A 21989-nucleotide genomic window follows, 5' to 3' on the forward strand; every position below is an offset into this window, starting at 1 on the left:
TTTCGTGAGACATTATTACTGTAAGTGATTTAGAAAATATGGAAAATAACATTTGATAATTTCTATTAATTAGTGTATTTAATTTATCAATATTTCCTCTCTTCTGTAAAGTCCCTTCGTGTTTGTATGAAAGAACTTTGAAATCGATTTCCATGGCTGCGTAACTTGTATACGACACAGTCAACTTCAAACTCAATTTCAGAGAAAATCGAAGTTTCAGACATGCAGAAAGTCAATAGTTTCTATTATTTATATTTATTGAAATATTGATAAATGTCTTTCGACGCGTTAAAGGCAAACTTTTACTTTAGAAATGCTTCCTATGGACATTTAAATCGATGACTGTTCAAACAGTGATTTCTCACATCAAGGAAGACACTTTAAATAAGTAATTTCTTTTAAAATTCTCGAACATAAATCCGAATGAATTAGATTTCACAAAATCACAATCGAAGAGAAACCTTTATGTAGATTTGCAATTCATGTTCTTCATTATTGTTAATACGATGCACATCAAAGACAGTAATAAAAGCCATTTGACTGGTGAGGTAATGTAAATCAGTGATTCTCTACGAACTTTGTAGTGAACACATAAACACTTTTCTCATCTACAAAAATGTCTTTCACTTTCTCAGGTAATTCCATTTAGTCGTCGGCAAATGAAATAAAAATTAATCGCTTGATCGAATTTCCTCCTAGAAATATTCCTCTTCCAGAGTATCGTATTTTCACTGTAATTCTACGTCCACCGTCTCTTCGGTTTCCTCTGGCTGTTGAAACGTTCGCGTGAACGATCTTGACACAGTGTTTAACGTTTTAATTATTTCTGTGGACGATGGGCGAGTTCTCCGGTTTCTCGTGCCTCGCCTTGATTTCTCCTCTTGAACCACGCTCACTTAATCAAAAATACCGTGTTTCAATTCGTTCTTTCGTTCATTCTGGCATGTACGTTCTGCATAATGATTCTGCAAATTCTGAAATTGTAGAGAGACTCACCTGAGGGCTATTGTTTAGAATTTATTTTTAGTCATTTTTATCGAAGTTCTGTCTTGCATTGAGAGATAAACTTTTGTGTAGAAATTTATTTTAGGATATAAAAATACAGTACTCTTTATGGAAAATGTTAAAGAATTAGGGTAATGGGAAAAGACATGGGAGGGTAATGGAAAAAAGTCAGCAAGGGGAAAAATTGAGTTAATTTCGCTTCACCATTTCTGCCTTCATAACTCTCTGGAGTGCAGCAGAATTGCGTTGAGCGAAATGGTATGACGATAAAGAAAATTATTCTTAATTCATTTTCATAATTATTTTAATCTATTTTTCCTCTTTTACTAACTTAATACTATCATTAATAATTCTGTAACTTATTGTTACTCACAATCACATAAAAATTGTCACCCACATATGAATAACATGGCAGTCAAAGTGTTAAATCACATATACTAAATATTCGTGCATAGCTTCAGAGGAGCATAACGAAGTACTTCAAAAATAATAAAACTAAAAAAATAATAAATACATAAAATACTTAAGTCCATCAAAAGTGTAACAACAGCGTAACACAGTGTGTCGTCGCTGGAAGGCACCCAAAGCGTAGCCATCGTTGGCACAGAATCTCCTCCAGTGAATCTCGCCTGGTCGATGGCTCCTACGACACGAAAAATCCCGCAACCAGCCGCGAAACCCCATTCCATCGACGGTCCCGCCACGCGACACGCATTCACCGAGCGTTCCTCTTTCTGTTGGCAGAATTTCTTCTCGAAGAGGTCGTTCCGCTCGAACCCGCTGAAGAGGACGAAGAGCGTGACGAAGCTCGAGCGACAGAAGCAACGGGGCGCCGGTCTTCGGGGTTGCCGCTCACACGAGTCCCTGCTCTGCGGACAGGCGGTGACCTCGATGGACCTCGCGGCCGTGACACCGCTGCATCCGAGCCTGCTTGGCAGACCTCACTGCTTCCAGGTCACGCCCAGCACCGGTGGGCCCAAGTATTTCAGCTGCAGGACCGCTCACGAACGGGACCAGTGGTTACACAGGTTGGTACCGTTCCCTCTGTTTTTCTTCTCCATCCTGGGAGGAGACGAATCGCTGGAGCCACGGGCCCACTCTCAGCGATCGAGTGAGGTGGTAAAAAGAGCTAGTCATCATGGAAACAATGCTCTGAGGGGGGGTTGCTGTCTAGATTGTCATCTGTGTGTCGGGTGATAATTTTGGTACGGACTAGATCTTGAGATATCGTGGAAGACAGTGAAGCATGTGTTTTAAGAGAGCTATTAAACGGGAAATTATAACAGTCGCAATTTTTAGTATCTGTTTTGAGGTGAAATTAAAGGCAGAAGCCTCTCCTTACGAAAGAGCCTTTAAAAATTTGTTTAGGATTCTTTTTGGTCGAGTTATCGCGGTCTGAATGAGCAGTGGCCTCAAAATCCTGCAGTCAATCAGATATCTAAAAAATTGTCGATCTTTGAGTTGCTGTAACTTTATGAAAAAAAATCGCAGAGAGATGAACCTGGTCTCATTCTAAAGGGCAAAGCCTCTACTTTAACATCCCTTAGTTGAACTTACCCGAAAAAAATTCTTCACTCCACGACACGTGGAGAAAGAGAGGGTGGTTTTCCTTAAATATTTGTTCAAAGTCAGACGTATCTAGGAAGCTTAATAAATTTTTTCCGGGACTTATTTCATAGTCGATTTCAAGTCTGAAGCTTCCCCGTTCCAAAGAGCCTTTAAAAATTGATTTATGATTTTTTTTCGCCGAGTTATCGCGGTCTGAATGAGGGAGTGAGCCAGCGGCCATAGAATCGCAAAGTGGTCCAAATATCCAAAAAATTGCCGATCTTTGAGCGACTGTAACTTTATGAAAAAAAATCGTACCGCAGTGAGCCTGGACTCATTTTAAAGGGGAGAGTCTCTAGTTTTATACCCCTGAGTTAAATTAATCCGAAAAAAATTCTCCACTCCATGACACATCGAGAAAGACAGGGTGGTTTTACCCCAAATGTTTTCCACCTTCACGCGACTCTCAGGAACTTGATAAATTTTTTTCGCGATTTCTTTTGCAGGGAAATTAAAGCTAGAACCCTCCCACTTCGAATGAGACCTTAGCGAGTGATCTACGATTTTTTTTCGCTGAGTTATCGCGGTCTGAATGAGCAGTGAGCCAGCGGCATCAAAATCGTGCAGTCAACCAGATATCTAAAAAATTGCCAATCTTTGAGATGCTGTAACTTTGTGAAGAAAAATCGCAGGGAGATGAGCCTAGACTCATTTTAAAGGGCAAAGCCTCTACTTTGACATCTCTGAGTTGAACTTGTCCAAAAAAAATGCTCCACTCTGCGACACGTTGAGAAAAAGGGGGTAGTTTTCCTCAAAACATCTTCAAAGTTCAAACATCTGTACAGAGCTTAATAAATTTTTTCCGCGATCCACTTTGAGGTGAAATCAAAGGCGGAAGCCTCTCCTTTCGAAAGAGACCTTAGCGAGTGATCTACGATTTTTTTTCGCCGAGTTATCGCGGTCTGAATGAGCAATGAGCCAATTGTCTCAAAATCCTGGAGTCAACCAGATATCTAAAAAATTGCCAATCTTTGAGCTGCTGTAACTTTGTGAAAAAAAATCGCAGGGACATGAGCCTGGTCTCATTATAAAGGGCAAAGGCTCTACTTTTACATACCTGAATTGTTTTTCTAAGACTGACTGATTTTGAACTGTGTCTAACTAATAATTTCGTCGTACTTTGCTTCTCAGTTTAAGGAAATCCGTTCAACCTGACGCAGAGCAGACACGACGAACAGATAATTCCCTGCAGATATGGCTGCTCGAGGCGAAAGGTGTGCCAGCAAAAAAGCGATATTTCTGCGAGGTCTGCCTAGACAGCACCTTGTACGCGCGAACCACCGCGAAACTGAAGGCTGACCTTTGCTTCTGGGGCGAGCACTTCGACTTCCATCACTTGCCCTCTGTCAATACCATACAGGTGAACCTGTACAGGGAGGCCGATCGGAAGAAGAAGAGAGACAAAAATGTTTTAATCGGTGAGTAGTTGAATCGTGAAATGGAATTCATATGCTTCTTTAATTTTTGTCAGACCAAGCAGGGTCATTTGGTTCAAGTGCAGTTTTATCACGATTAGAAAATTATACGCTATAGAGAATTCGATTGAAATAGAAATAGTAAAATGATAGAGAGTATACTTCGAAGATCAGCTCATGCATCAGCAATTCATTTTTCAGAAACACTTGCCAAAGTAGAAAATTAGAAATCTAAAAAGGTAGAAATTTGAGGATTTGAGTGTACTTGGGGATCTAAGAATTTTATTCCCTGACCCCACCTTGCTCTATTAAATGATCTAAAGCTTGATTTCACCTAATTCTTTAATTTCCCTGTTTGTCTGCAGGTTCTGTCAGCATACCAGTCCACAACGTAACCTCGCGTTATCTAACAGAGAAATGGTACCCCGTGGTGGGGGATAAGGGCCCATTAAAGGAACCTCCAGCGTTGAGGGTAAAATGTCGCTTCCAATCTGTGGACATTCTACCAGTTCAGGTGTACCAGGAGTTCCTAGAATACCTGAAGACAGATTACAAGTCGCTGTGCGAGAAATTAGAGCCAGTGATCGGTGTGAAAGCGAAAGAAGACATCGCCACCGCTTTGGTGGCAGTCATGCAACGGGAAAAGAAAGCGCCACAGTTTCTTGCTGACTTGGTTATGATGGATATACATAGAATAGGTAAGTTCTCTTTACATTTTTTCAGGACTACAGTGAAAGGAATTAGTTTGAAATCGTATTCTTTTGTAGTTGAGTAGATAGAATCGAATTCAGAACCATTTAGTATCATTAACTTTGAGTTGCTGTAACTTTATGAAAAAAAATCATGCCGCAGTGAGCCTGGTCTCACGTTAAAGGGCAAAGCCTCTACTTTAGCATCCCTGAGTTGAACTTGCTCGAAAAAAATTCTCCAGTCCACGACACGTCGAGAAAGAGAGGGTTGTTTCACCCCAAATGTCTTACAACTTCAGGGCACTGCCAGAAACTTGATAAATTTTTTTTGCGATCTTTTTGTATGTGAAATTAAAGCTTGAACCCTTCCTTTTCGAACGAGACCTTAGCGAGCGAGCAGCGATTTTTTTTCGCCGAGTTATCGCGGTCTGAATGAGCAGTGAGCCAGCGACCTTAGAATCACATCACCATCCAGAGATCGAAAAAATTATCAATCTTTGGGCTGCTGTAACTTAGTGAAAAAAAATCATAGGGAGGTGAGCCAGGTCTCATTATACAGAGCAAAGCCTCTACTTTAGCACCTCTGAGTTGAACTTGCTCGAAAAAAATTTTCCAGTTCACGTCACGTCGAGAAAGAGAGGGTTGTTTCACCCCAAATGTCTTACAACTTCAGGGCACTGTCAGGAACTTGATAAATTTTTTTCGAAATTTTTTTGGGAGAGAAATTAAAGCTAGTACTCTTCCACTTCGAACAAGAGCTCAACCACTGATCTATGACTTTTTTTCGCCGAGTTATCGCGGTCTGAATGTAATGCTACCCAAGGTAGACTTTTCATTCAAAGTGTATACTTTGCTTGGGAACTTTTAATAAACCAAATCTACAGTCACTACACTTCCTAACAACAAATAATAACCAACAAAATTTATTTCCAGCCCAAACGTAACGAATAAATAAGCTAAACCTTTCCAGCCGAATCTTTCTTCACGGATGTTAAACTCTGAATTTCAGACGACGAGAGGCTCACCTTTCGAGGAAATTCCTTAGCCACGAAGGCGATGGAAGCCTACCTGAAGTTGACGGGCGATAGGTACCTGCAGGAGACCTTGGGTGCTGTGGTGAGGGGCGCGGTAGAGGGTGGCGACTGCGAGGTGGACCCGCTGAAGGTTGCCTCAGTGGCGGCTCTTCACAAGCAACAGCAGAATCTACGGAACGCCGTGGAGCTCGCGTGGAGCAGGATACTGGCCAGCCACGCTCATTTTCCTCTCGAATTGCGCGAGTGCTTCCGTATATTCCGTGAACGTTTGGCCGACATGGGTCGCGAGGACATTGCCGACAATCTGATCTCAGCGTCGATATTCCTCAGATTCCTCTGTCCAGCCATTCTCAGCCCGTCTCTCTTCAATATCACGCATGGTGAGTGGATAATTAACACCTCTTTATTATAATAAAAATTGTAGATGGTACTGTAGATCCAACTCACGACTAAAATTGGGAGCAATTATCTTTGGACCCAATTCTAAGAGTCAAAAACGGTACTACCTTCGCCAAGTAACATGTATGAAGAAATACTAATAACGTGCTGCGTAGAAAAAGGTTTCATAAGAAAAGTAGAGAAGCATTTCCTTGACCTTCCTATAACTATCAGGTTAATAATCATTTGCTCCCAAGTATATCTTAAGTAAAGTATAGAAGCTTATAGTTTCACGCCTCATAGAGTAGAAAAACTTCACTCTGAACTTGTACTATAAATGTTTTTATTACGGAGGATGAGTTTCAAAGGATAAGATAAGTGGTGCTTTTTTTATAACTGACGCGGATGCAACGGATCACTAATAATAGAATTTATCGTCTCTGGTATTTTGCATTATCTAGTTTACTATAATATTACGCAGCTGCATGTATAATCTGTAGACTTTGTTAGAAATTGAAAACCAGGACACTATAATAGTGAACAGATACTACGACAATTATATTTTGTTGAACAGATATTAAGACAATTATATTTTGTTGCAGAATACCCGAACGAAAAAGCAGCGAGGAATCTCACCCTCGTGGCCAAGACGCTCCAAACGCTGGCAAACTTCACGAGGTTCCAAGGGAAGGAGAATTTCATGGAATTCATGAACGACCTCCTAGAGCGCGAAGCTCCGTCCATGAAAACCTTCCTTCAGCTGATCAGCGTACGTGAAAATCGATTTTCTTATTCAAGTAAGTCCCACTATACTTTACTGACAATCAAATCGTGTCTTCGCAGAGCCCATTACCAAAGGACGCGCCAGCGAACAATTCCCTCGAATTCGACGGCTACATAGACCTGGGGAAGCAACTGTCTCTCCTGCACGCGCTCCTACGAGAGAGCTTAGTCACTATAACCACGTCTTCCTCGTCACTGCCCCCGTCGAGGCTCCCAGAGATCCTGGACAGGATCTCTCTGGCTCTGGACCAACCAGGCCCAAGCCCAGTGCCAGCTGCCCACCGCTACCCCAATCTCCAGAACAACATCTTCCGCTACAACGACCCAACGATCGCGAACAGCAACACGAATCTCTCAGTCTCAGCGACGTCAACGCTGAGCAACCACAGCACCCTCAATGGAACCATTCGCGACAGCAACGAGGTGCTGCAGTCGAACACTCTAGGCCACAACAGTTCTCGAAGTCCGAACGTGGCCAGGGCAGCCACTCTCCCTCGCAACGCTTACATGCCGACCAATGGGAAGCTCCAGCTGCAGATCACCACCGACGACTACCCCCTGGAGCCCCCTGCCTTCGTCTCTCGTTCGCCGACCCCGATAGTGCGACAGCACAGGGCGATTGGGTCGAACAGGACTGGAGGCGGATACAGACTGACAGCCAGCGCGAGTTTGGCGAACGTGAATCACTGCCAGACACATCCCACCAGCCCCACGCGATCTGAAAGCCACAGCAACCTGAAGGACTCGAACTACAACATCACCACGTCTCAGAATAACCAGTCGAACATTTGCACCATCGTGTCGCAGCAGCAGCAGCAGCAGAATCATCGGCATAATATAGCGCGACTCCAGAACTTGGATATCCATGACAGAGAGGATAATTATAATCATAATAATTATAACGTCTCGAGATCGGCGAGCAGGAATCATTGTAACAAGGAGGAGAACGCAAACCAGACGCAGCATCAGAATTATAATAACGTCTCGAAGACTACTGTGAACGCTAACGTCGTCGTGAACCCCACGTCGAATTTGACTCTCTCGATTAATCACCAGCCGAATAATAATTACTCTAATAAGACTAGCAATAACACAACTGCCAATGGCAATCTCGATGAGCTGTCAGACTTGCTGAGGTATGCTGACGACGAGGTCTCGGAGTCCAAATCGCAGAAGGGATCCCAGATATCTATCTCCCAGCTGAGCAACGTTGCTTCCTCAGGCTACCAAAGCTTTGCTGCGTACAGCCAGAGCTCCAGCCCTGTCGATCTCAGCAGCAACAACGCGAACGCGCACATTCTCAGCGCTGCGCCGCTGGCTTTCGCTAATCCTGTGTATCATATGGAACCAAACCATGGGAGAAGTGGCAGGAGAGGTAGCAGTAGCTCCGAGGAGAGAGAAGGCAGCGGTGGTGGCGTCGAAGGCGTTCGAGGCGTCGATCTTAGTCCATCGCCTCCACCTCAGAATAACGTCAGGAATCTCCAAAGGAATAATCAAAATCAGTGGAGGCAGACTAACCAGACGCACAGGAATAACGCAGACCAGAACCAGAGCGCTTGCTGCACGAAACTGAGGAGAAGGCTGTCACTAGACTCGACGAGGGACCTGTCTGACACCAGTGAAGAGGAAAGCTGCACGACCAGGAGGAGCAAATCTCGCAGTCATCGAAGTATTGACCAGGTAATACAGCGTGTAATTGTATATAGAAGTTTAATAACACATTCGCAGCCTTTTTTAAAATTACTTAACACAGAATTTTTCAGTGAAATAGGATAAGAATAAAAATTGTAAAATTTGGGGAGCTTATGACAGATTATACTTTCATGATAATTCAGCAACGAAATTGTATAAATTCACATCAACGGCTGCGAGTGTATTAACATTTGGTTTCTTGAATGATGCATAGAGCAACAAGAGGAGGATATTATAGGAGACTTTGAAACAGGAAAAATAAAGCAGAAGAAAATTCCATAAAAATTTTTTATTCGCCATTCAAGACATCAAATGCAAATCATTAATATATTCCAGCATTAGTTTCCAAAATTCCAGCCGCAGAGGAGACGAGAAGACATCGACCACAAGCGTTCTATTAGCCCAAAGAATCTCGAGACCAAAGAGGAACTTAAAATTTTCGATTCGCCTTTAACTGTTCCATGTACATAAATCGTCGCAACGTTTTGTGAATAACAAGTTCCTCTTTCCGCGCGCCATTTCTTTCTACACTCTCTGTCGTCTAACAGAACGCCTGCTCTCAAAACCGTCTCGCGGCTTTGTCTTCTTTTTCTCTGTCTCTACCATGTGTGTCTTGTAACTAACAACGCCACGTCTCTTCGTTTCCAGTACGAAGTGGAAATCGAGAGGCTGCAGAGTAGCGTAGATCGACTGAGGGCCCGGTTAGGCGCAACCGAGGATACAGATATAGACGGCATTGCATCGGATACCAAGATGAAGAGCATCATTTCCAGGTACTTAATCCTCATTAACACGGCCACTAACCCCCACCATCGAAGAATACGATTCTTTGCCTGAGTGTGACCCAACCCAGACCCCCCCAATCACCCCGATATATCTGACTACCACGTTTCTCTCTGCGTTTCACTCGAAGCCTTCCTCCCCTCTCTCATACTCGACCACCTCGACTCTCTTCCATCCTCTCTCTTCCCTCACTTCTGACTTCGCCGCGATTCATTCCACGCGTCTGTCGCGAAAACGACCCCAAGGGACGTCGATTCACCTCGACGACCCTTTGCGCAGTTCTCTTCATCATTTGCTTCACGCGAGATACGCGACGCTCGAGGTCGATGCACGATGGTGAAACGTGATTCGATGAATGGAAGACAGAGCTGGATGGGATTGGTCTGGGTGAATTTTGTTTGGATTAGGGGGGATGAGGGATATTGGAGGTAGTTTGAGGAAGACAGTGGTGCCTTGAAAGTAGTTCATGGGAGGCTAGTGATGATGTCACTTTGAGATCTAGGTTTTTGAGTGATATTCTGAAGTTATAAGTGGGAATAATCGACGTAAGTTGAGATAGAATTTATGTATGAATTGCTATAGAGGATATTTGTATTTTTTATTTTAGGATGCACTTAGTGTTTAATGAAATACAAAGTATTCGTGACATAGCTTTAAATTTGTGACTGATAGCTCAATATTCAAGCATCGAGTATGAGACTCATGTGAAAAAGAATTGTTCCCTCTGAACTATATCAGTTTTATAGAACATGGCGACGAACATATTTAAAAGTTTAGTAAAGGACTATTTCCAAGGCACCTCCCTTACTTCCAAGCCCACCATTCTTCTTCAGCTCTGTCTGCCAGTAGCCATATACATAGAGCCAAAGTGTAAATAAAAGCAAACATACAGAGAATCTATTTTCTCCTGCATACAAGAAAATAAGCTTAGTGGGATTAGAGAGAACCACTGACCCATAACTTCGTAACAAAAACTCGGCTACTGTTCTCGAAATAATGTATGTTTAATTGATTGTGTGTTCCTGTGCATTCTATCCGCTGCATTTGGTATACTCTGGCTTGATCTGGACCTTGGTGTAAGAGTCAATTATATTTCTAAGCTTCCTTACGTTTTTACGTCACACGTTTATATAGCATAATATTATACATTATATATATTTCATCGTTATATTTCTTGGTTTACTCTGATAAACGACACGCGAGCAATATTACTATATACTTGTCGCCACGAAGTGTCGCCATTGTCCGATACGACGTTTAGATATGTTGTTGAAGCTCACCCGATTGTACTCTGAACTCGTGTGCTCGACGAAAAGCATTCACCACCACCCTCCACCGCGTACTTACATCACCGTCCAAAGACATTCTATCAGTCTGTTACATTCTCAGCCACCATCCACGAAAATTCTATCACCGATCACAGCCTCTCGCGTTATACACATCTCGATTCTGTTTCACCTTTCTGCACGGATATTACTCTGCAACCAACGACTTTGTGTGCCAGACGTGTAGCGTGTCTCAGTATGGAAATGCTCAGGATGATAATAACGGTACTGTGGTAACAAGCTACAGTAGTGGTCAGAAACAAGGTTTTTTTTTTTTTATTAGTAGTGTTATATATGTGTGTTAAGTAACTTTAACAAATTCAAGGTATATTATAGTATCTCTGCTTTTGCTTCCATATCTTTTTTAACCAGTATCGTAACTTGCTATATTGTATGCAAATTAATCTACTCTTAACCGCTGATGCTACTTTATTGAGTGTCCTGAACGTTTCTTGCTAACCCTAACTCACACACTTAAACTACCACCACAGCCCACTGCGACTGATCGCAGGAAAGCAGAACACCTTGCTTCTTTGACGAAAGAGAAAAGCCTCTCCAGTATAACCATGCACTTGGTCTGATTGTTTTCTTTGGTTGTCCGAGCGTATGGATATTTTGCACCAGACACACTCACGCTGCTTCCTTTGAATTTCGTTTACGAGTACGTTGGTGTTCTTTTCTTGAATATGCATCGTGATGCGCTTGGATCCTCCTTAAGCTCCCTGTGAAATCTCTCTGAACTCGCCACCTGCCTAGATTCGCAACGTGTCTATCACACTGATAGATCCGAGCTAATGTATAGATCCAAATTTAATTAGAGAAAACGTGAGGCATAGAGCTAGAACCATAGAGAGAATTAACAGGCGAAGCTAAGTTCCGTGTGTGCTCAACGCCATGGCAGTATCCTCTATTCCCTCAGAAAAGATTCCAAAAATCTGAACTCAATTTTGTAGAGTCTAAAGAGACCTCAAAGCCTCGAAGCAAGGTTCAAAGTAAAACTCAAAGTCCCTCTAACAGAGTCCCAGTCTTAGGACCTATTGGCACCAAGATAAAGGATGCTCCATGGCAAAGTGAGGACGTGGACCGCAGAACAGACCTCCAACGTCTCCCCGTGGCCCGTCGATCTAAACCAATGATTCATTTTGGTCATTGTAGGTTAATCTCTGTGGAGGAGGAGCTGCGTCGCGAGCAACAGAAGATGTCGGCCGCGTTGTCGTACAAGCAGCGCGTGATCGACGCGCAGGAGCAACAAATAGCCGCCCTGGACGCCGCGAACTCGCGTCTGATGACGTCAAACACAAGACTGTTGTCCGCATTGAGCACCCTGAAGCAACGGTACAACGCCAAGACCGCGTCGAGCAATGAGGCTGCGGCGTTGCTGCAGAACATCGCCGACATCGGCGAGCTGAAGAGCTCGTCCTGTTGAAGCGCTGGACTCACTGGGGCCCTCTGACCCAGGACCAGCGTCAGGCCCGGTGAACCGAGGAAACGAGAGCGACAGGCGATCGCGGGATCCTTAGGAGACAATCGATGTCAGGAGACTTGGGTCGAGAGGGTCACTCGAGAGTAGAATCTGAGACACGAAGGGTAGTTTCGTGGTTTGAATAGATGAGGTAGACGCGCGTGATCCTCCCCTGAGTCTCCTCGAGGATTTGGTCATCGATCGTCGCCTGGGACCTGCAGACCCATGAGGTCTTCTTGGGAGCGCGCTAGGTTTGAGGAACCTAGGTGATCGGGAGGCTCATGGGAGCGAACAAAGAGAAGGATGTTGAGACAATTAGAGGCGTGCGTAAATAGAGGCTACCTAGTAAATAGGCAAACGGATTAACTAGATAATTTGCGTCGGACTTAACGTGACGTAGCGTTTAGGATTATATTTGTACCCAGGGGAGCAAGGCACCCGTCGATCGACTCTGGTTCTTGTTCAGGATCTGTTGGCCAGCAACTTTTCTTCGTTCGCCGTGAACGAACAGGAAAGTCGACGTGTTGAAGAGACACGTGGAGGGTCTGAGATGTTGGACGGGTGTTGAGGAATCGGTGAAACGAGTGGCCAGAAGGTCGATCGACTCGTCTAGCAGTGGATGAAAGTACTGAAAATGGGGAAGACGAACCTCCGCTAGACGGTGAACGATGTTTCAGTTCTTTTCGATTTTTTTTACTTTTTGTTTCACTTTTTTAACGTAGCGTATGTGAAGGGTCTAACAAGGGAAATGAACGAGCGTTTTTGGAGGAGGTTGAATTATGCGAGGCGATGAGTATGGACAGAATGTGGAGTATTCTGGGTGTTGGATTAGGAGAGTTAAGGATGAAGGATCAAAGTTTATTTCTTTTAATAGCTTCTTGAGAAATGAAGGTATCTTTTCAATTAAGTTTCAGAGATTTATTCTTTAGCTACTGCGGTTGTTGAAAGTCACTTACATTCCAATGGAGTCAAGAGATTATAAATTAGCTTTCATTATTCTGTACTTCGTTCGTGTTCATCGCTCTCTATAATTTGAGCCTGATTCCCCTTGTGGAAGAAGTAATGATCATGATTTTCACTTGGATCGAAGGCTTGAGATTTGCAGTGAAACTCGTAATGGAGGCATGAAATTCAAGATGCAACATTTGTGTTCATTTCTATGTATTCTAATTGAAAGTGATCGAAGACTTCAAAGAAATCTCTGGGCCCACAGTGTTCTACTATTCATAAGTAAATGCAAAACGGGGGGATCCTTCATTTGTGACATATGGTTTCTAACTACTTACTCTCCCATCAAGCGGAATACATAGAAATGAAGAAGCAACTTTAATGTTATATTTCAAGACCTTTTCTATCCCAGTTGAACACATTTACATGCACAGCTGCATCCATCTGAAACCGTGACATTACTTGCGCACCCTAACCTTAACGCACAGCCGCATGCAGCACCGTAATCGTCTAGCATGATCGTACGAAAACTATACGCACTATAAAATATCAGCGTTCGCCACAGCGACGCGTGGCAACATCCTTAAGCACCAAGAGTTGTACTTCAGGGCACCTTGTATATGCGTGTATATTTTTCTAGTTTCCTTTTTAAGCGTCCGCTGGTTGCACGGTGGACACGCGATCCTTTCATTTACGCAAAGACCTACCGAATTATCCGCGTGGTAGCTTTTTTAAATCGACAAAAAAAGAAATAAACGTCCTTCCGACGACGCGTCATCCTTCCAGTTGATTCGCGGCGAGCTCGTCGCGCCAGAAAAAAGGAAGAAATCGTTCGGAAGAATTCGGTGGCCAGGGAGAACCCGCCGACAGTGTCCTCGAATTCGGTTGGCAACCCTGCGAGAGGAAGCTTGCACGCGTGTTCGATCCAAACACACCGAGTCTTACTCTAAGTGACAATATTTATTTAGTAGTTTCTACCAAAGATGATGATAAAGAGGTTTTCATTGTAAAAAGAGAGAGCATCGAGATTTATGTAAGATATTTCGTTTCGTCGATGCGTGCCGCGCCGTTGCGCCGAAACCGGAAACAGTGGCGTCGAGCGGATGAAGAGGTCGCTGCGCGCGACGCTAGAATATTCGCGAAACTCGCGGGACGATTCGCGCGCGACTTTATCGAGGGCATCCCCCGAGGCTTCGCGTGTCGATCTTCTTTCCTTTCTTTTATCTTGTCCCCTTCCCACTTTTTTTTAAATTAGTTTCGCACAGCCAAAAGCGTTCTGCATGACAATTAGAACACACTTTTGACGGTCTCGTTTCCGTTCGCGAGCGTTAGCGTGTTACGCTTCTTCTTGTTCTTCTTGTGTTTTTTTTTTTTTTTACACCACAGCAAAAGCAATTATCGATCGTAGGCGTTATGTAGTGAGAAAGACTGAGAGAGAACGAGTGATTGCGCGCGAGGGTGTCGAAGAGGACACACGGGAGAGAATGTGTGTGTCTGTGTGCGTGCAAATGATCGGTATGCGAGCGTGTGAATGGAGAAGAAATTATGGATTCAGTCTAATCTCATTGAAAGAAGAAAAGTATTATTCTCGTCGAACTTGTATCATAGTTTATCGTCGGGCGTTTGTACAAGCGTTTTAATTTTTCTCGCCTTCCGCCGATTATTTTTGTATAGATATTATATATATATATATTATATATACATACATGTATACATCTTCCCTGTTTCTTTCACCTCCAGCCCCCCCGCCTCCCTCACGAGATCCTACACCTTCGATTCTTCTCTTTTTTTGTACTCTCCGCAACCAGGATCTTTCAAACTGTTTTCAATCTTCAGTGTTCACATCGTGAAATTAATATATTTAACGGTATTTTCCCTCCCTCTTCCCTGCACCCCCATCCTAGACCCCTCTTGTTGGACGATGTAATCGATAAACGATAAATAATCTATTTAAAATGACTTGAATAGCGTGTACATTGCTAAGTTTTTTGGTATATTTGTTTCTGCAATACATCATCTGTATTTAAGCGTATAGCATCTATTAGTAACAGTACATGAACAAATAAATATGATTAGACAAATTATCTGTGAGTTTATTATTAATCGACATGGTTGAGGATTTGTTTTATTTTAATAACAGCACTGAAACTTTAATCTTTAGTTTTAAAAAGTGTTGTATTGCTTCACCCGTTATGTCTTCCGACATAGCAGTTTAGTTCGTGGATGTTGCCACTAGGTGGTTATAGCATCTGAAGGCCACAACATGGCGGAACATGCCGAAGAAATAGAGTAGCTCGCGTTAAATTTACTTCTATATTTAGCTATTAATTTAATAATTAGTTCTTAAGCACTACAGAAAAGTACAGACTATCATAGCGCATCACCTCAGTGGAACATCACTTTACGAAAACAACTTAATTATCGGTAATGTACCTTACAATCTAAACGCTGCAAAGTCTAACAGTAAACATAGTACAAACTTATCCAGTATGTCAGAGTTTAATCAATTAAGAGATGCTCTGAAAAGCTTAAACAGTGCTGTCTCCAATTTTCCTGTTGGGGTGGTCTCTTTGGAAGACTTGAAGTCAATTGAGGAAAGAATTGAGAGCACGAGAGAAACACTGAAACATTTAAATGCTAGGTTACTACTACTCAAAGCACACAGTGAATTTCAGACAAGTGAAGAAGAACCAGAGGAGAATGTACAAGAAACAATGTCAAGATTACATGAAGAAACATCAAAAGTTCTTATAAATGATAAGGCAGTTAAGCTGTGTCTTCATTCTTATGCTATTCAAAGTTGTCTAGCAGGAAGAGAAGGAGATGAAGATATAAGAAACAGAATCTATTCCTCTATGGGTAAGCTGTTTGCTATTAATGACAATATGTTGTCTTTGCAAAAGGAGATAGAGGAAGCATTACAAAAACGGTTGGAACTGAAGATTCAGTCTAGGAATTCACTGTATCGGTATAGGAAGTACTTGGAGGAACAGGAAGAAATACAAAGCAAGAAGTTGCAAGAAATGAAACCTGATGAAGCTAGGAATAAAAAGCAGATGAACATAATTATACAAAAAATAAACATCATGCAACAGCTTATATTAAACTTTATAGCTGCCTCCCATACAATGTTGATAAAGGAACCAATTCTTGTAGATATGCTGGAAAAGTATAGGGAACTTATCACTGTTGAGACTGTTTTAAACATGTCTCAAGATAAAACACAAGATGAATCTATGACTGAAAAAGTAAATGCATAAATGTATGTATAGATAACAAAGTTGAATAATATTTATGTATTAAAATTATATATATATTTTTATTTTTTTATGCTATCAATACAATTTTTTGTACGAATACCTGGAAATAAAGTAAAACCGAACATTGCTTCAATATCATTGCGTGATTATTTATACTACCTCCACAAAGTATTCGGCGTATAGGTGAAGTGCGAATAGATAATTCAATAATTCAATAATTAAATAGGTAATTAAATAATTAAAGCTACTTCTGGTCGGGAGAATAAATACTCCAGAGGACGTCCAATTCCTCATTCGATCGAGAATCTCTGGAGAGTTCGGATGGTCCTGGCGATCCTCTGGAGGGACTTACTGAATTATTTCTAAACTATCCCTGATCAACCCTTTGGCTGCCTCAGACTACTACCTGGATTATCAGTATACTATACCCCTGGGCTATCTCGAAACTATTTGTGACCTATTCCTTGACCATCCAAAAAAGATCCTGGACTTATTCCACTTGACCCCTGGACAATCTAGATCGCCACCAACACTGGGTGATGTTCAACATTGGTAAGTCTTGACCATATACAATGTAGCTACCCTTATACTCAACTATAGTCAACACTACTACACAACATAACTACTCATCACTACCATTCATCACTTCTACTCATCACTTCTACTCATCACTTCTACTCATCACTTCTACTCATCAATTCTACTCAACATTTCTACTCAATACTTCTACACAACACTTCTACACAACACTTCTACACAACACTTCTACACAACACTTCTAGACAACACTTCTACACAACACTTCTACTCATCACTTCCACTCATCATTTCTATTCTCCTATTCTCCTATCCTATATACTCCTTCAGAACACTGTTCGTCATCACTACACATCGCGGCCACTTAACATTATTACTAAACACTTCCAAAATGTAAGAAGCCGGTCCCCAACAGTAGATCTTCACAAATTGCTGTCTTTTTACGCTCTCGCAAAGGGGAACTCATCAGTGGCGCTATCTGTATGCAAAGGTTCGGAACTAAAATTAGAAATTATATTTTTGCTTCCACCCTGTACCGCTAGATGGCGCCACCTGTCAATTCCGAAAAATTTCCAAAACTGCTCCTCGCGAAAATGGGAATTGACAAGTGGCGCCATCTATTGGGAAAACTCAGAACTAAAATAAGAAATTTTATTTTTAGTTCGCGGTGTTCACCGCTAGATGGCGCCACTTGTCAATTCCGAAAAATTTCCGAAAGTGCTCCTCGCGAAAATGGGAATCGACAAGTGGCGCCATCTATTGGGAAAACTCAGAACTAAAATAAGAAATTTTATTTTTAGTTCGCGGTGTTCACCGCTAGATGGCGCCACTTGTCAATTCCGAAAAATTTCCGAAAGTGCTCCTCGCGAAAATGGGAATTGACAAGTGGCGCCATCTATTGGGAAAACTCAGAACTAAAATAAGAAATTTTATTTTTAGTTCGCGGTGTTCACCGCTAGATGGCGCCACTTGTCAATTCCGAAAAATTTCCGAAAGTTCTCCTCGCGAAAATGGGAATTGACAAGTGGCGCCATCTAGCGGTGAAGACCTCGAACTAAAAATAAAATTTCTAATTTTAGTTCCAAGTGTCACCGCTAGATGGCGCCACATGTCAATTCCCATTTTCGCGAGGAGCACTTTCGGAAATTATTCGGAATTGACAAGTGGCGCCATCTAGCGGTGAAAGGGTGGAACTAAAAATAAAATTTCTTCTTTTAGTTCTGAGTTTTGCCAATAGATGGCGCCACTTGTCAATTCCCATTTTCGCGAGGAGCAGTTTTGGAAATTTTTCGGAATTGACAAGTGGCGCCATCTAGCGGTGAAAGGGTGGAACTAAAAATAAAATTTCTTATTTTAGTTCTGAGTTTTGCCAATAGATGGCGCCACTTGTCAATTCCCATTTTCGCGAGGAGCAGTTTTGGAAATTTTTCGGAATTGACAAGTGGCGCCATCTAGCGGTGAAAGGGTGGAACTAAAAATAAAATTTCTTATTTGAGTTCGAGGTCTTCACCGCTAGATGGCGCCGGTTGTCAAATCCTACTTTCGCGAGGCGCATTTTTAGAATTTTTGAAATATCTTAACATCTCTCTTTTAGCGAGGTAGTTAGAAGGAAGTTAAATCTGAGTAGTAGTGAGGAGTACTGTTGATGTGCAGTGTGGAATAGGAGTGTTGTATAGTACTGTTGGGAAGAAGTCTTGAGGAGTGGTGATGATGAGTAGTGATGGTGAGTGCTGGTGGTGAGTAGTGGCGGTGAGTAGTGGTGATGAGTGGTGATGATGAGTAGTGATGGTGAGTAGTTGTGGTGAGTAGTGGTGATGAGTAGTGGTGATGAGCAGTGGTGGTGAGTAGTGGTGATGAGTAATGACGTTAAGTAGTGACGATGAGTAGTGATATGTTAATACTAGTTACGAGTAGTACTATCGAGAACTAGTGTTGATGAATGGTGCAGATGAGTGGTATTGTGTTATAGTGTTGAAAAGTAGGGTCAAGTAACAGTGGTGAATAGGAATAGTGAGCAAAGGTGTTTACCCTAGCACTACTGTTTAGTATTACTAAGTAGCAGCACTGAATGATAGTGTCGTGTACTTACTTTGAGTAGTGCCGCTGAGTAATAATGTTGAATCACTGTTTATATCACTGTTGAGTATCTATATTGTGGTGGCATTGAACAGTAGTGATACGATTAACTATATTTTTATGAAAAATGGATTGAAAGATTTAAGTTGACATAAGAATAAATTTAATTTTGATGTTCTAGTTCTAATATGCATGATGCGATTTTGTGGGAAAATCTCTTTTAAACTAGTTGTACGTACATGTCGGAAGGAGCAATTTTCATAAGACAACCCATCACCTCAGCGACAGGAAAATTGCGCAAATCACGAAGAGGGTAATCGTATTAGCCATAATTCCCGAAGGTTTATCGGCGGCAGTCAGGTATTGCCGTCCAAACAGCAGTTTAAGGCTGATCATCGGCTGCTAATCAATCTGATCGACAGGAGCCTCGACGATGAAGCTGCTCAAAAGTCGATAATTCGTTACTGGGGAATATTAGTCTCCACAAGAGAAACTACATATGTAACAGGTAAAAAAAAACACAGAAAATTCATTGAAATTAAAAGAAATTTATTTTTCACATTTCACATTGTACACTGACAGGCTCATTTAAACGATCAAACATCAAGTATTGTTTTCTAAGTTAATCGCCTACCTGCATGATTTACTCACGCTGAAATAGTAAATAAGAAAAGCAACAATGTTGCAGTCATAAATATGCAATGCAATATGGTAATTTATTAATCAAAGTTGTTATGAATGAATCAGATAAACATACATACAATTGACATCTTGATCATGCAGATTTTCTTGCGACGCACACATAATACGCAACAAAGAATATTAGATACCAGTCGTTGTTAACATCGAGATATGAACGTTACCAATGTAGATATTCATCAAGGATTTGTTTCAAGGCGACGTTACATATTAATGACCGCGCAGGATGCATGGTTACCATTACAGGCGCTAAAGAAACGCTTTATTGTATCCACTTACAAAATATAACACTCGTAAAATATTCGAATACAGAATTATTACAATACAATATAGACCAAACCTATCCTTAAGCCTAGTAAATCGTGTACCTCTCACGTTCTCGCCCTCTGCCCACGTTTCCAATTCATCCCCAAATACTTAGGATTAAAAAAAAATTGAGAAATCGCTCCGTTCCCTGGTTCCCTGTCCCTCAGAGTCATCATGCAATCCGAATGTAAACAGAAGTGAACTTGGCAGTGTCGATGATATTTCCGAGCGAGGGTCGTCAAGGTTCAAACGGCGGGGAAAGTGCAATCGCGGCGGTGGCGAAAAAAAGGAGAGCACAACGAGCATCGAGGGAGGGCGACTGATCGCGGGAGGACGCGAAGGAGAAGTGGAATGGGAGTAGTAAAAAATAGGAAGAGAAAGACGACCGTGGTTGCCTCTGGTTCCGATGAAGACAACGCGAAGGGGGTGGCACGAGGAAACGCAAGAAGAAGCAGGAGGGAGAAAAAAGGGGGGCTTTCGAGGCAGCTATCATAACCGCTTAAAGAGTTCTGACAGATTTACGAGCACGTGACGTCCTCGGTCCCTGTCTTCACGCGTTGAATTAATCCTGCCGGTCAGTCACTCTCATTCTTCCTCTTTCTCCTTTTCTCTGGGTCCCCTGGCGTTGGATGCTCGCTGAGTAGGGTGGAACGAAAAAATCTAAGTCGTGTGACTGTCTTCTTTGTAATGGAGAACAAAACTTGCCTTCGGTCTTCCAGATTAAGTTGTTAACATGTTGAATGCCACATGGTTTTCTGCTTTCTCTCAGGTTTCATTTACCCAGAGCACATGCACTGGTGACCAAAGGTTTGGAGTTACTTTCAAAGTTAAGGGAAAAGGGCACTTCTCTCGTTAAACGCGTAATTTAAGTAATAATAAACTACTGTACAGATTTTTCAATAATAAATCAATGAAAAGAAAAATACTTTGTGTTTTCTTTTCTGTAGTCTAACTTTAATCAAATTTAGATTTGTATTATTAACAAGTATTATACCTAAATAGTATGTATCTATCATATCTCGCAAGTAATATAGTTGGTATTTATTCATTGTTACCTGACACGATGATAACGTGGCGAGTAATTGTGAAATCGAGTTCAACGATTCATGGTGACCCTGCTTCATAATTAATCAGTCGGTATGACGGTGTCATGTGATAATAACACCTTGGCCCCGATAACGTATTATCTCCATGGCATCCGTTTCTTCTGCGAAGCTGTAAGTCGAGAAGAATGAGGTGAAGAACCTGTGAACAGAAAAAGAAGACGTGCGTCAGTAGGAAAGCGGAGATAAATATTGCGCCTACTTTTATTTCGTTACTAACGACTGTATCCTATAAGATGACTGAGTAATGTAGGCAGTAGAATACTCAAGTACACGAGGAATCAACAATATAAGTATTTAATGAATACATTATTCCACTTTGAAATGATTATTTTGAAGAGATCCCAAAGAATTAACTACAAATACCTACACATATTTAAAAAAAAATCTAATTAAAACACCATCTCATTAAATTTCAACCAATTTTCCACACACCTGATCCAATCCTTCGCCGTGAGTAGCAGCGATTTGCAACAAAGCGACTCCCTCTCTGAATCGCGCTTGTTTCCGCGCGATCGCGGGAAACGACAGGTCGTTGTCGATCGGTGTCAAGGTTTATTAACCGATCTTTCTCGTTGCACCGTGCAGCATCGTCGCGGTTCACCGATCGCCAAGAGAACGAGCATATATTTATTAATAACAGACGGCGCAAGGGCCACCTGCCTCGCTGTGATAAGCCTATTGAAGTTCGACTTATAATTAGAATCGTTGTTGCTACTTGCGGGAGGTTTCGCGCTCTCAGCGATCGTCCGACACACGCGTCGTTGATTACGCGATAATTTCGCGCCGCTCCCCCGTGAACCGCCCACGTAATCATTAAATTAACTTTTGCTTCAATAATGATATCCGACTACAAACGAGAACGACTTGAAAAAATATACAGGGT

The 21989-nt window shown here is 42.0% G+C and overlaps 2 protein-coding genes and 1 long non-coding RNA gene across 5 annotated transcripts in view; 2 read left to right on the forward strand and 1 right to left on the reverse strand.

The window, feature by feature from the left end:
* Raskol (Ras GTPase-activating protein raskol) overlaps positions 1 to 12154 on the forward strand; it is a 108617-nt gene extending 96463 nt beyond the window's left edge. For 2 of the 3 annotated variants that reach the window (XM_076375838.1, XM_076375836.1), the window contains exons 3-10: positions 1750 to 2033; positions 3745 to 4031; positions 4394 to 4726; positions 5727 to 6131; positions 6732 to 6898; positions 6973 to 8592; positions 9253 to 9377; positions 11868 to 12154. In XM_076375838.1, coding sequence (XP_076231953.1) covers positions 1750 to 2033; positions 3745 to 4031; positions 4394 to 4726; positions 5727 to 6131; positions 6732 to 6898; positions 6973 to 8592; positions 9253 to 9377; positions 11868 to 12138 — 3492 coding nt within the window. In that variant the 3' untranslated portion in view covers positions 12139 to 12154. The remainder of the gene's footprint in view (positions 1 to 1749; positions 2034 to 3744; positions 4032 to 4393; positions 4727 to 5726; positions 6132 to 6731; positions 6899 to 6972; positions 8593 to 9252; positions 9378 to 11867) is intronic. The other variant, XM_076375837.1, reaches the window with a different exon arrangement.
* Positions 12155 to 15369: 3215 nt separating this feature from the next.
* On the forward strand, positions 15370 to 16515 carry LOC143177733 (uncharacterized). Its single transcript, XM_076375839.1, has one exon. The coding sequence runs from the start codon at positions 15612 to 15614 to the stop codon at positions 16380 to 16382; it is 771 nt and encodes a 256-aa protein (XP_076231954.1). The 5' UTR covers positions 15370 to 15611; the 3' UTR covers positions 16383 to 16515.
* Positions 16516 to 21114: 4599 nt separating this feature from the next.
* The window catches only part of LOC143178082 (uncharacterized), a 108895-nt gene continuing 108020 nt past the window's right edge, over positions 21115 to 21989 (reverse strand). Inside the window, exon 3 of the long non-coding RNA XR_013001716.1 lies at positions 21115 to 21245. This is a non-coding gene — a long non-coding RNA (uncharacterized LOC143178082). The remainder of the gene's footprint in view (positions 21246 to 21989) is intronic.

Source organism: Calliopsis andreniformis, chromosome 4, assembly GCF_051401765.1.
Source record: "Calliopsis andreniformis isolate RMS-2024a chromosome 4, iyCalAndr_principal, whole genome shotgun sequence".
NCBI lineage: Eukaryota > Metazoa > Arthropoda > Insecta > Hymenoptera > Andrenidae > Calliopsis > Calliopsis andreniformis.

Excerpts from the sequence above, each read along its gene's own strand:
- LOC143177733 (XM_076375839.1), top strand. The coding sequence starts at position 15,612 with ATGTCAGAGTTTAATCAATTAAGAGATGCTCTGAAAAGCTTAAACAGT.